We start from the raw sequence: 13,262 nt of genomic DNA, 5'->3' as shown, positions 1-13,262 counted from the left end.
ACATGGTTGCTGGGAATTGAACTTAGGACCTCTGGAAGAGCAGCCAATGCTCTTAACTACTGAACCATCTCTCCAGCCCAGAGAAAAGCATTTTAAATCCTACTTTTGCCAGAGATCCACCTTCCTCTGCCTCCCAGATGCTAGGAGATGTGTGCCGCCACCACCTGGCAACAATTTTTTTTTTTTTTTGGTTTTTCAAGGCAGGGTTTCTCTGTATAGCTTTGCGCCTTTCCTGGAACTCGCTTTGTAGACCTGGCTAGCCTCGAACTCACAGAGATCCGCCTGCCTCTGCCTCTCGAGTGCTGGGATTAAAGGTGTGCGCCACCACTGCCCGGCTTACAATTTTGTTTTTCAATATTTATTTTATTTTTATTCATTTTGTATGTGTGACTGCCTGTCTGTCTGCCTGTCTTTGTTCACAGGTGCCTGAGAAGGCCAGAAGAGGGCACTGGATTGCCCTGGACATGGAGTTACAGGCAATTCTGTCGCCTACCACAATTGGTGCTGGGAACCATACCCTAGTCCTCCGTAAGAGCAGCAAGTACTCTTAACCTCTGAATTGTCTCCCCAGCCACCAATGTTTCTTTTTCAAATACTTATATTAAATGCAAGTTTTCTAATTTCAAAGACTCTGTAACAATTTAGGTGCCAAAACATTTTAAGTAGAAACCAATTTTTGAAATATAAAACTAAATCAAGACATACTGCAAGTAGTACCTTCATCATAGTAGAAAAGTTTCATGGTCAAACAAACATCATTAGGCAAAGGTCCTAGGTTTTGCATTAGGACATAAATCTTCCGAATGAGGAGAATACTTGCTTTCTTGGTGTCAGCAGATGTTGTACTAGATTTATTGTTTTGATTTTTGCTAGAAAAGAATCAGAAATAAATTTCTTTCATAAGACTTAAGACTTCTAATATTATCTCACACTTTAACAATTTGAGATTATTCTTTTAAAACATTGTTACTAGATTGAAAGTTACCACAAAAATATTTTCATGTCGCCAGGCGGTGGTGGCGCACGCCTTTAATCCCAGCACTAGGGAGGCAGAGCTAGGCGGATCTCTGTGAGTTCGAGGCCAGCCTGGGCTACCAAGTGAGTTCCAGGAAAAGGCGCAAAGCTACACAGAGAAACCCTGTCTCGAAAAACCAAAAAAAAGAAGAGAAAAAAAAAATATATTTTCATGTCACTATTATAAAAATTTAGTATCATTATTAACATCATTATTATAAGCTAAATACAAATTTTACATAAGTATAACAAATACACATTTTATACATGGTGTTTAAAGGAAACAAATGATGGATTTTAATTATATTTCTAACCACTCAAATTCCTTTTTTTGTAATTAAAATAGTACATAATTAACAATTAACACATGATCTTGTGGCATTCTAAGTTTTGTTCCATTTTGAGAGCTTGTCTGGGGGTTCTAGCAGAAAAATCACAGCTACTCATAAACCCTGAATGAAGAATAATCCTCCACTATCAGGGAAGGTTGTCCTCTTTGACTGAGTGTGTGTGAGGCATTGGGAAGGAATCACCCGACAGGTGATAAAGGAAGGGAGCACCAAGCTAGGCACCCAGAACAGTCAAATTAATCCTGGGGATCTGAGGCCAGCCTGGTCTACAGAGCGAGATCCAAGAAAGGCGCAAAGCTACACAGAGAAACCCTGTCTCGAAAAACAAAAACAAAAAAAATCCTGGGGATCAACAATGGTTGACAGATGTCACAGCCATATCGACCTCACATCCTACTACTCTATTTTGTAAAGCCAAATTGCTAACTGGGAGTTTGAGAAGTTTCAGAAATAATCTTGGCGTCTAGCTAAATAGCATTAATAAGTGATAATTGATAATGCAAAAATAAAACTATAAAACAATACCTTATAAAGTCCATGATTGGTCCATTTTTGGTGTACTTGAACTTAAACTGGTAACATTCTGAGATTGTCTGAAATAGAAAACATTGCAGTTATGTAACTGATGTATAGTTCTGACTGCCCTGGTTTTCATATGACTTCAAACATTCAGTCAGTAGTTTTCTCTAATGTGTTAACCCCTACTGGCCCACCGGAGTTTTCAAATTCTCATAGTTAATGCTGACGGTATGGGATTTGGTACTTTAGTTTTGGAGAGAGAGAGAGTCTCTGACTCACCACTATGCCTGTTATAGATACTAAATGGTAGGAATGCTTCAGCAGGGAGGTTGGAGAGGAACCAGACCTCAGCAGAGTTGGTAAGGGCTGTGGTGTGAATTGCCTGCAAAGTTTATGTATTGGAAATACATGTCCCCAGTGCAACAATTTGAAGAACGGGATTTTTTTTTTTTTGGAAGCAAAAAATAATGACTGTTTTAATTGAAGTCAAAATTCTTGACACTGATTTTGCACAGTATCTAAGATGCTGCTTCTATCAGAAAAAGCAGTTGAAGCCAATTTGATCAACCAGTGCTAAACAAAAGCAAAAAGACTGCACTGGGTAGACATCCATCAAATCTATAGCAGTTCTGTTATTAACCTAAATGAACCCACTAGACAGGGCAATCAAATACAAAAGTTGCTGCTTTGAGTTGACACAGTTGGATTATAATTGACTATCCAGAGGAAAGGAACAGGATCTTAAAGAAATAATTAGGCTAAGGCAGTGGTTTTCAACCTTCCTATTGCTGGACCCTTTAATACAGTTCTTCATGTTGTGGTGATCCCCTAACCATAAAATCATTTTCATTGCTACTTCATAACTGTAATTTTTCTACTATTATGAATCATAATATAAATATCTATGTTTTCCAATGGTCTTAGGCAACCCCTATGAAAAGGTCATTTGACTCCAAAGGGGTCTTGACCCACAGGTTGAGAACCACTGGGTTAAAATGATCCTGTCCTCATGAGTTAATTAAATAAATTAATTCGGTTATCACAGAAGTGGGTCAAATGTTGTGCAAGTGTGTTCCTTATAAAAAGATGTCTGTGTTTTTCTCTTCCGTGTGTGTGTGTGTGTGTGTGTGTGTGTGTGTGTGTGTATGTGTGTATGTGTGTGTATGTATGTATGTGAGAGACAGACAGACAAAGAAGGTCATTACTAAATTTTGTTTGGACTAAATTTTGTTCCCAGCCTCTACAACTAAAAGAAATAAATTCTAAACCTTAGATCCCAGCCTCCAGAATCATAAATGGAATAAACTTTTATTCTTTATAAATTACCAAAGCTCTATAAAAGAAAAGGAACTAAGACAGATACTAAGTATAGGGTTTATTTTATTATTATTATTATTATTATTATTATTTTGGTTTTTCAAGACAGGGTTTCTCTGTGTAAGAGCCCTGGCTGTCCTGGAACTCACTCTGTAGACCAGGCTGGCCTCGAACTCACACAGATCAGTCTGCCTTTGCTTCCCTAGTGCTGGTATTAAAGGCGTGAGCCACCAGCACCCTGCTTATTATAATTTATATTATTATTATTTTTGTCATGAATCCAGGTTTGCCTTGAACTCACTATGTAACCAAAGATTGACTTTCAACTCTCTTGGCTCTACCTCCTAAGTGCCATGATAACAGCCATGCACCACCACAACCAGTAAAAACAGATTAAAAAAAAAAACTTTTTAAAAAGACAGGTTCTCACTATATAACCCTGACTAGCCTGGAAGTAGTTATGTAGACCAGGCTAGCTTTGAACTCACAGAGATCTGCCTGCCTCTGCCTCCTGAGTGCAGGGATCAAAGACATGAGGCCTGTGCCACCACACCCAGGTTTTTTTTTTTAACCCTGGCTATACTATAACCACATGCAAACCATTTAAGCTTTCTATTTCCCTACCTAAGAAAGGAGTCTTATTAATAAGTCCATGTTATTATCAAATAGCTATTTTATAGAGCCCTTAACGAAGTTGATAGCACACAATAACTATTTAATAAGTACCACTCAGGTGCACAGGAAGGCTCTTTACTTGCTAATGGAAAAAGGCATAACTATAAAAATATGGGCCAGGCGGTGGTGGCACACACCTTTAGTCCCAGCACTCGGGAGGCAGAGGCAGGCGGATCTCTGTGAGTTTGAGGCCAGCCTGGTCTACAGAGTGAGTTCCAGGAAAGGTGCAAAGCTACACAGAGAAACCCTATCTCGAAAAAGCCAAAAATAAAAAAAAAATGGTAATAAAGCTGGGCATGGTGGCACACGCCTTTAATCCCAACACTTGGTAGACAGAGGCAGGCAGATCTCTGTGGGTTTGAGGCCAGCCTAGTCTATATGGTAAGTTCTAGGGACAACCAGGGCTATAGAGAAAGACCCAGTCTGAAGAAGAAAAAAAAAAAAACAATCAAACAAACCCAGTAATGAATATTTTCTGAACAATTAACTTAATTATAGCCTTCCCCTTAAACAATCTGCTTTGTAATTATGGACATATATAGCATTACTTGTTGTCATGCATTTCAAAGAAAAGACATAGTCAGCTCTCCTTAAACTCAGATTATTTAGCTTAAAAAAATCTGCTGTGGGGCTAGAGAGAAAGCTCAGCGGTTTGGAGTACTGGTTACTCTTCCAGAGGATGTGGGTTCAATTCCCAGCACCCACATGACAGCTGACCACTTTAATTGTAGCTCCAGGAGTTCCAACACCTTCAACACAGACACACATGCAGGCAAAAACACCAAATGCACATAAAATAAAAAAAAATAAATAATTTTTTAAAATCCACTGTGTTTAATTAGGGCCAGTTGTATGTACATGGTTACTATGTTAATGAGTCATGAGCAGTTTACCAGTGGTTATTCCATTGAAGAAAATGACTTTCCTTCCCCCAAGCAACCATTAACTACCAATAGTGCCTTAGCTAAGGGTGGAGATGGTTTGCTTTCAATGCATGTCAGTATACACTCTGGAATAGAGATAAGCTCTCTTAAAAAAAAATAATTTCATTTATTTATAACAGAGTTTTGAATATTTCAGGCTGGCCTCAATCTCTTTATGCAGTGGATAAAGCTCAACTTCTGATCCTCCTGACTGAAATTCCCAACTTCACCATATCTAGTTTTTTTTTTTTTTTTTTTTTTTTTTTTTTAACTTAGGGCTTTGGTAAGTTGGATAAGCTTTCTACCAACTGAGCCACATCCTTATCTCTGATCAGTTCAAATATGCTTCCAGGACTAAGTGAAAGGTTACATTTTAATGATTAAAACCACCACATGGTGAGCTGTTTTTCTAGTTCAAATTTGGTTTTGTTGTTGTTGTTTGGTTTTTCTGAGACAGGATTTCTCTGTGTAGTTTTGGTGCCTGTCCTGGATCTCTTTCTGTAGCCCAGGCTGGCCTTGAACTCACAGAGATCTGCCTGGCTCTGCCTCTCAGTGCTGGGATTAAAGGCATGAGCCACCGCTGCCTGGCCAAACTGGTTTTGTTTTCTCTGCCACACAAACTTAGGTAAGAAACCTTGAATCCAGAGAAGTGGCTCAGCTGGTAAAAGAACTTGGTATACAATTATGAGCAACAGATTCCTAATTCCCAGAACCCATGTAAAAACTGCTGAGTGTGGTTGCATGAACTGGTAATCCTAACACTGTGAGGAAGCAGGAGAAGAGGTTCACCGGGGCTTGCTGGCCAACAGCCTGGCTCCTGGTTCAGAGAAAGAACCTATCTCAAAGGAATAAGGAGAATGATAAAGCAGAACACCCAACATGTACACACAACCTGTGTGTATATGCACCACAGATATACAAAACACACATTCATAATCTGTAAAGTGGTGATGATAATTCTAATTAGGTTATGGTGAATAAATGAGGGATAATGCCCATAAAGACCCAAAGTAAAGCCTATTATAGAATAAGCACACAAGATCTTCTGAAGGCTAGGGGTGTGGTTTGTGGAAGAGAGCTTGCCTACCATATTCTAGGCCCTAGGTTCAACCCAAGTAAAACAATAAAATAAAATGAATACAAACAAACCTCCAAAAACAGAGTGTGGTCACCTATGCCTGCAACCCCAGGAGGTGGAGGCACTAGTATCACTGTGAGTTCATGGGCAGTGTGGGCTTCATACTGGGTTTCAGGCAAGCCTATGCTAAGGAAGAGGTCTCTGTCTTTAATAAAGATGGGGAAGGTACTGAACTTGTAGTTCATTGGTAGAGGGCTTGCGTATCATACAGGAAACCTGGCTTGGTAGCACAAGTCTCTAAATCCCAGCACTCAGGAGGTATGAGGATCAGAAGTTCAAGATAACCTCAGCTATGCAGCAAGTTTGAGGCCTTCTTAGGTTACATAGGGAGACCTTGTCTCAACCACTAAAAAATACTGTATGGAGTCAGAAATCAAGTAACATAGGTTATTTCAAATAGTTTATTAGACTCATGGGCTAAAATCAGTTACAAAATCTCCTGTACTTAGTATATTAATCTCTTAAAATATAACAATACAAATGATGCCTCACTGCAGAAGTTTTACAAGGTTCAAACATGAAAAAAATATAGAAGTATATTGATTAAAATACAAAAGCATGCCAGGAAGTTGTGGTGCACACCTTTAAGCCCGGCACTTGGGAGGCAGAGGCAGGTGGATCTCAGTGAGTTTGAGGTCAGCCTGGTATACAGAGTGAGTTCCAGGACTGCCAGATCTACACAAAGAAACTGTCTCAAAAACAAAGAAAAACAAACAAACAAAAACCCAAGAAGCATTAACTTTTAAAAGAATTTGTGTTTAGATATTAGAAGCATTACATTTCTAATACTTCTAACTCAAGCACACTTACCCGAGGATCTTCTGGATTGGTGTATACCTATGTAAAAATGCATTACAATTAAGTAAAGTAAAGCTAAGTATTCAGAAAGAATAAAATTGGACATTAAAGTATTGAGTTATTCAATGAAACAAAACAAAAAAAACCAAAATGACCCTCCCAATAAGAAGTTTACTTCTTTTTCTCTAGGGCTGAAAAGATGGCTCAGTGGTTAGGAGTGCTGGCTGTTCTAGAGTTCCCAGGTTCAGTTCCCAGCACCCACATGACAGCTCACAACTGTCTGTAACTCCAGTTCCAGGGGATCTGGCACCCTCACACAGATATACATGCAGGCAAAACATCAATGCACATAAAAATAAATCTTAAAAAAGTTAATTTCTTTTTCCCCACTAGATACATCAGATTGAATGAAGTGACATAAATCATCTGACAATTTCAGTGTCACTTAATTAAGAGAAAAATTTGACAGTGTTAAGAGATACAATTTAAGCCGGGCGGTGGTGGCGCACGCCTTTAATCCCAGCACTCGGGAGGCAGAGCTAGGCGGATCTCTGTGAGTTCGAGGCCAGCCTGGGCTACCAAGTGAGTTCCAGGAAAGGCGCAAAGCTACACAGAGAAACCCTGTCTCGCAAAACCAAAAAAAAAAAAAAAAAAAAAAAAAAAAAAAAAAAAAAAAAAAGAGATACAATTTAAAAGTACTTACAGCTAGAATGATCATCCTTAGCTGAAATACAAGAGAACAAATCTTAATTGCATTCTGTAAAATGCATTTTTATGATTGATCATAAAAATTCTCTGTACTCATTCAGGGGCTTGGGGCATAGGTTAGCAGTAGAGCACCCATTTAGCACATGCAAGACTTGGAACCATCCCCAAGGAAGAATTTTGTTCTATCTCAACATTTCTTTTGTGTGTGTGTGTGTGTGTGTGTGTGTGTGTGTGTGTGTGTGTCGCTTTTTGATGGCTGTCCTGGAACTTGCTATATAGACCAGGCTGGCCTTGAACTTAGAGATCCACCTGCTTCTGCCCCTTTAGTGCTGGAAATAAAAAAGACCTGTACCAGCACACCGAGCACTCAACATGTATTTCTAAAAGCAAGTAATCATTGTGGAAGATACAATTCATATCATGTCTATTCTCCCAAATTATTTCTTTTCAGTTGGCTTTCTAATGGCTAAAATTCATGTCAGCATTTTATTTCACTGTCTTAATCAAATAGAATTAGTTACAAGGTATGGTGGCACACACTTTAATCCCAGCACTCAAGAGGCAGAGGAAGGCAGAATACTATGAGTCTGAGGCCAGCCTGGTCTATAGTGAGTTCCAGGCTGTCAGAGCTACAAAGTGAGACCCTCACTCAAAAAAGAAATAAATAGTTATTCCAATTCTCTATAGCTTTCCTAAAAATTATAATGACATTTAACACTATTGGAAAGAATTTGCTTCTTTTTGTTGTTTTTTGAGGCAGGGTCTCTTATGTGTAGCCTTGGCTGTCCTGGAACTTACTCTTGTAGACCAAACTGGTCTTGAACTCACAGGCATGCCCCTGCCTCTCAAATGCTTGGATGAAAGGCCTATGCCACCACTACCCAGTAATATTTTTTAATTAGAATCTAAAAATAAGTTTCCTTGTGCTGAGGCTGTAGATCAGTGGCAGAGTACTTATCTAACATGTACAAGGCCCTGAATTCATTTCTAAGCACAGCAAAAATAAATGTTCCCACGCAGTCCAAGTTAAGTTGTCACAAATTCTGAAATGGTTAAATTTATATTTGTTTCAGGTTTTGAGTCAGGGTCTCACTCTGTGCCACAGCTAGCCTGAACTCATTATATAGCCCAGGCTGGATTTGAACTCATGGTGTTATGTGAAAATAGTAAAATTTATGGGATTTTTTTCAAGACAGGATTTCTCCGTGTAGCCCTGGCTGTCCTGGAAATCACTCTCTACATCAAGCTGGCCTCAAACAGAGATCTGCCTACCTCTGCCTCCCTGGTGCTGGGATTAAAGGTGTGCATCACCATGACCCCAAAATAGTGAAATTTTAATTAAGATTTTACAATAGACTACAAGCCCTTTACATAGTATCATTTTAAGCAATATAAACAGAGAAGTCCAGTTCTAGCAGAATTCTGATGGTGAATTTTTATCCCTAGTCCTTAACTTTTCCATTAAGACAGTAAATATGGAACACCATATACATTCTGGCACATAGGAGCATTGGTAAGTGAGCAATGGTTAACAAAACAGTAAAAGAAGTAAATACTGCTGTGTCCTATACTAGCATTAACTACATGGTAGAAAACAGCCTTGAACTACTGATCCTCTTGTCTCTGGTTCCTCAAGTTCTAGGTTTGTAGGCATGTGCCATCATGGCTAGCAGTAAGTAACAATAATTATTATTATCAAGTGAGAGAGGGTCTCACAGTGTATCCCTGACCTGAACTCACAGACATCTGTCTATTTCTGCCTCCAGAGTGCTAGAATTAGGAGTGTGCATAGACATTTTTCTTTTTGTTTTTTCTGTCTCAAAAAAAACCAGAACAAATTATTAAAATACTAGTATAAGCATGGTTGCAGAATACATGTAAAACTAGTGTAATATTTTAAAACATTTAAATTCATTTTTGTAAGTTAATATGTGCTATTAATGCTAAGAAGTGAGTGCTAATTTGTTAAACCTAGCTTGGCAAAACTTATTTAGTATTAACTGCATTAGTTTAAATGAATTGAAGACTGGATTTTAAAATATTCAAATGCACCAGGCATTGTGACCTATGTCTTTAACACTAGCAGTGGGGAGGCAAAGGTAGATTGATCTCTTGTGAGTTCAAGGCCAGTCTGGTCTACATAGCAAATTCCAGGCCAGCCAGAACTGTATAGTGAGATATTGTCTCAAAAATAAAAAAATTCAAATGTGGGACTGGAAAGATGGTTCAGTAGTCAAGAGCAGTTAAGAGTGCTTGCTGGCGGGGCACGATGGCGCACACCTTTGTCTCATCTACTCCGGGAGGCTGAGACAGAAGGCTCACTTGAGTCTAGGAGTTCTGGCCTGTTGTGAGCTATGCACTAAGCCTGGCATCAATAGGGTGATCTCCTGGGAGCAGGGGACCACCAGGTTGCCTAAGGAGGAGTGACACGGCCCAGGTTGGAAACAGCAGGTCAAAACTCCTGTGCTGATCAGTAGTGGGGTCGTGCCTATGAATAGCCACTGCACTCCAGCCTGGGCAATACAGCGAGGCCCCGTCTCTTAAAAACAACAACAAAAAACAGTACTTGCTGTTCTCGAGACCAGAGTTTAGTTCCTAGGAGCCATAATAGATGGCTCACAGCCACCTGTATCTCCATGAGCTCTAACACCCTTTTCTGACCTCCATGGGCACCATCAGACAGACAGGAACACACACGTGCACATGCATATAAATAAATAAAAGTAATTCTTTAAATTATTCCAATGCTCAGTTTTTTTGTTTGTTTTTTAGTAATTGAGACTGATCTATATCAAGTTAGTTTAAATTACTCTTACTATATGATAACTCCTGTTGTAGCTATAGGGAAGGGAAGAATAGATGGCAAAGACTTACATATTTCTTCTGTAAAGCATCATAGCATCCGAGCATCCTAAAAAAAAGTCAAAGGTTCACTTTTATATTTAATGCATTTTCAGAAAATAGTTCTTTTCATAAATCTCTGTATTTACCCTTACAAAATAAAACTAATAATTAAATTAAAGCATCTTTTCTTATTAACTAGCTTAAAACCGAACAAAATAAAACATAATGAAACAGGGGCTGGAGAGATGACCCAGTGGTTAACAGTGCTTACTGCTCTTGTAGAAGACCTGAGTTTTGATCCCAGCACCCACAAGGCACTTAACAACTGCTGTAACTACAGTTGCAAGGTCTTATATTCTCTTTTGCTTTTCTTGGGCTTCTGAACTCACATGGTGCACATACATGTATTCAGGCACATACATGTTTATTTTTTTTAAATCTTCAAAAAAGAAAAACCAGCGGGGGGGAGGGGGGGGGTGGCGGCGGTGGCACATGCCTTTAATCCCAGCACTTGGGAGGCAGAGACAGGTGAATCTCTGAGTTCAAGGTCAGCCTGGTCTACAGCATGAGTTCCAGGACAGCCAGGGTTACACAGAGAGACCCTATCTCGAGAAAACAAAACAAAAAGCAAAAAGAAAGAAAGAAAGAAAGACCATAAATATGGAGATGGGAGGACAGAAAGATAACTATAAAATATGGAATAGCTATTTGTAGAGTTATAATAGGAAAATGAATCCTATCTACATGCAGCATGAAATAAAAAAATACATAAATCCAAAGAACTAAAAGCATGGTACCCAGGGCTAAAGGGTTAGTTACTAAAATCTGGTTATACATTGAAAAGTATTCAATGTACAAAAAGTATGATTAAAAAAGTAATAACGCTGGGCGGTGGTGGCACATGCCTTTGATCCCAGCACTCGGGAGGCAGAGCCAGGCAGATCTCTGTGAGTTCAAGGCCAGCCTGGGCTACAGAGTGAGTTCCAGGAAAGGCTCAAAGCTACACAGAGAAACCCTGTCTTGAAAAACAAAAAACAACAACAAAAAAGTAATACGGGGGTGGGGGAGGGAGCCGGCGGGGAAGGAGGCCAAGTTTAATAGCGCACGCCTTTAATTCCAGCACACTTGGGAGGCAGAGGCAGGTAGATCTCTATGACTTCGAGGCCAGCCTGGTCTACAGAGCTAGTTCCAGGATAGACAGGGCAACACAGAGAAACCCTGTCTCAAAAAACAAAACAAACAAACAAAAACAACAAAAAAGGAAAAGTAATAATGTTCTGCCTTTAGGCATTCTTTTACTTACCACTTCACTAACTGTGAAGAACCTGGACAATTTTTATCTTCTTTCAGAATTTTGACACAAAGATCTAAATGAAAAAATGAAATAAATATAGAAGTACTTATAAACAGTTGGTTTAATGAATTACTTGTATTTATTTGTGTTACATGCAAATGTGTGTGGGTACACATGTATCAAAACACATATGTGTGGCAGTCAGAGACTTTGGGGAGCTGCTTCTCTCCTTCTACCATGTGGGTTATGGGGATCCAAATCAGATCATCAGGTTAGATGGCAAGTACCTTTAACAGCTAAGCCATTTTGTCAGTCTCAACGGTAAATTTTAAAGTATATTTACTTTCTTTAGCTATAAATGATAGGTATATTATTTTTTGAGACAGGGTCTCACTATTTATAGCCCAGGTTGGTCTTGAACTCAAGAGTTCCCCTGCCTTAGCCTGTCCATTATTAGGATTACCCAAGTGTGTGCCACCCACCTGGCTCATTATACATATTATTAGTGGCAGCTTTGAAATAAATGGTACTCATGCCAGGCGGTGGTGGCACACGCCTTTGATCCCAGCACTCGGGAGGCAGAGACAGGCGGATCTTTGTGATTTCGAGGCCAGCCCAGGCTACAGAGTGAGTTCCAGGAAAGGCTCAAAGCTACACAGAGAAACCCTGTCTCGAAAAACCAAAAAAAGAAAAAAAAGAAAAGAAATAATTGGTACTCATTATAAAATGCCATCATAATGATTAAGAATTTAAGTTGATGGGTAAAACTTGCCTATTTCTGTGCTTTAGTTGGTAAGTAGTTCGTAAGTGCTTGCCTCACATTAGCAAATCCTAGGCTGAATCCTGAGCACATGTAAACTGGGTACAGTGCCTACAGCCGCAGCACTCAGAGGAGGCAGAGGAAGTAGTGACCTGGAGTCTGAGGCCGGTCTCAGCTATGTAACTAGTGCAAGCCCAGCCTGGACCACCCAGATAAGACTGTCTAGAAGGGGAGAGTGGCGGGATGAATAGCTCAGTACTAAGAGCACTGTCTGCTGGTTCAGAGGACCCGATCTAAGTTAGATTCCTAGCACCAAAGTGGCAGTTCATGGTCACTCTAGTTCCAGGGGATCTGATGACCTTTCTGGTCTCCAAGAGCACCACATGGTACAGGTACACACATGGTACATATACATACATGTAGGCAAAACAACCACATAAAATAAAAATCACTCTAAGTAAAAACAAAGAAAGTCTTAACTATTATAAATTACCATCCAGATATCTTGTCCCATAAGCACGTTCTGGAAATATTCCTCTCAAATAGGTGATGCAGGATACTGAAACTGCTAGGAGCCTCTTCACAAACATCAAAGACTGATGCTCAGTCGAGATCTTATTGGGAAATACCAATGCACTCTGAAATTCAAGGGAAATTAAAGCATCTTAATTGACATTTGTTGAAAACAAAGTCCCGCTAAGCTTAAAAGCAGCTCTAACAGAGCATGGTCACTACAGCTTATGTAACAAGGCATATCTATTTTACATCCAGAGGTATAACACAGTGCTGGCCCACAGCTACAGTACTCAGGATACAAGTGAAGATGTATTATTTGAGACTTGATTCAACTTTTCAAGCAAAGGGTCCAAAGGATGGTATGATAAACTCTGTAAAGAAATGCACTCTAGGGGCTGGAGAAATG

General features: G+C 39.5%; 1 protein-coding gene across 9 annotated transcripts in view; it reads right to left on the bottom strand.

Annotated features, from left to right (window-relative positions):
• Nucleotides 1-13,262, bottom strand: part of Hormad1 (HORMA domain containing 1) — a 30,654-nt gene that overhangs the window by 14,304 nt on the left and 3,088 nt on the right. For all 9 annotated transcript variants that reach the window (XM_016001100.3, XM_042279512.2, XM_076574568.1 and 6 more), the window contains exons 3-9: nt 12,834-12,978; nt 11,590-11,653; nt 10,317-10,353; nt 7,438-7,458; nt 6,747-6,773; nt 1,890-1,957; nt 718-869 (exon numbers count right to left, since the gene is read on the bottom strand). In XM_016001100.3, coding sequence (XP_015856586.1) covers nt 718-869; nt 1,890-1,957; nt 6,747-6,773; nt 7,438-7,458; nt 10,317-10,353; nt 11,590-11,653; nt 12,834-12,978 — 514 coding nt within the window. The remainder of the gene's footprint in view (nt 1-717; nt 870-1,889; nt 1,958-6,746; nt 6,774-7,437; nt 7,459-10,316; nt 10,354-11,589; nt 11,654-12,833; nt 12,979-13,262) is intronic.

The sequence above is a fragment of the Peromyscus maniculatus genome, chromosome 6 (assembly GCF_049852395.1).
Source record: "Peromyscus maniculatus bairdii isolate BWxNUB_F1_BW_parent chromosome 6, HU_Pman_BW_mat_3.1, whole genome shotgun sequence".
In the NCBI taxonomy this organism is placed as follows: Eukaryota; Metazoa; Chordata; class Mammalia; order Rodentia; family Cricetidae; genus Peromyscus; species Peromyscus maniculatus.
Note: the sequence above shows the minus strand (reverse complement) of the source record. Positions and strands in the feature narration are given on the sequence as shown.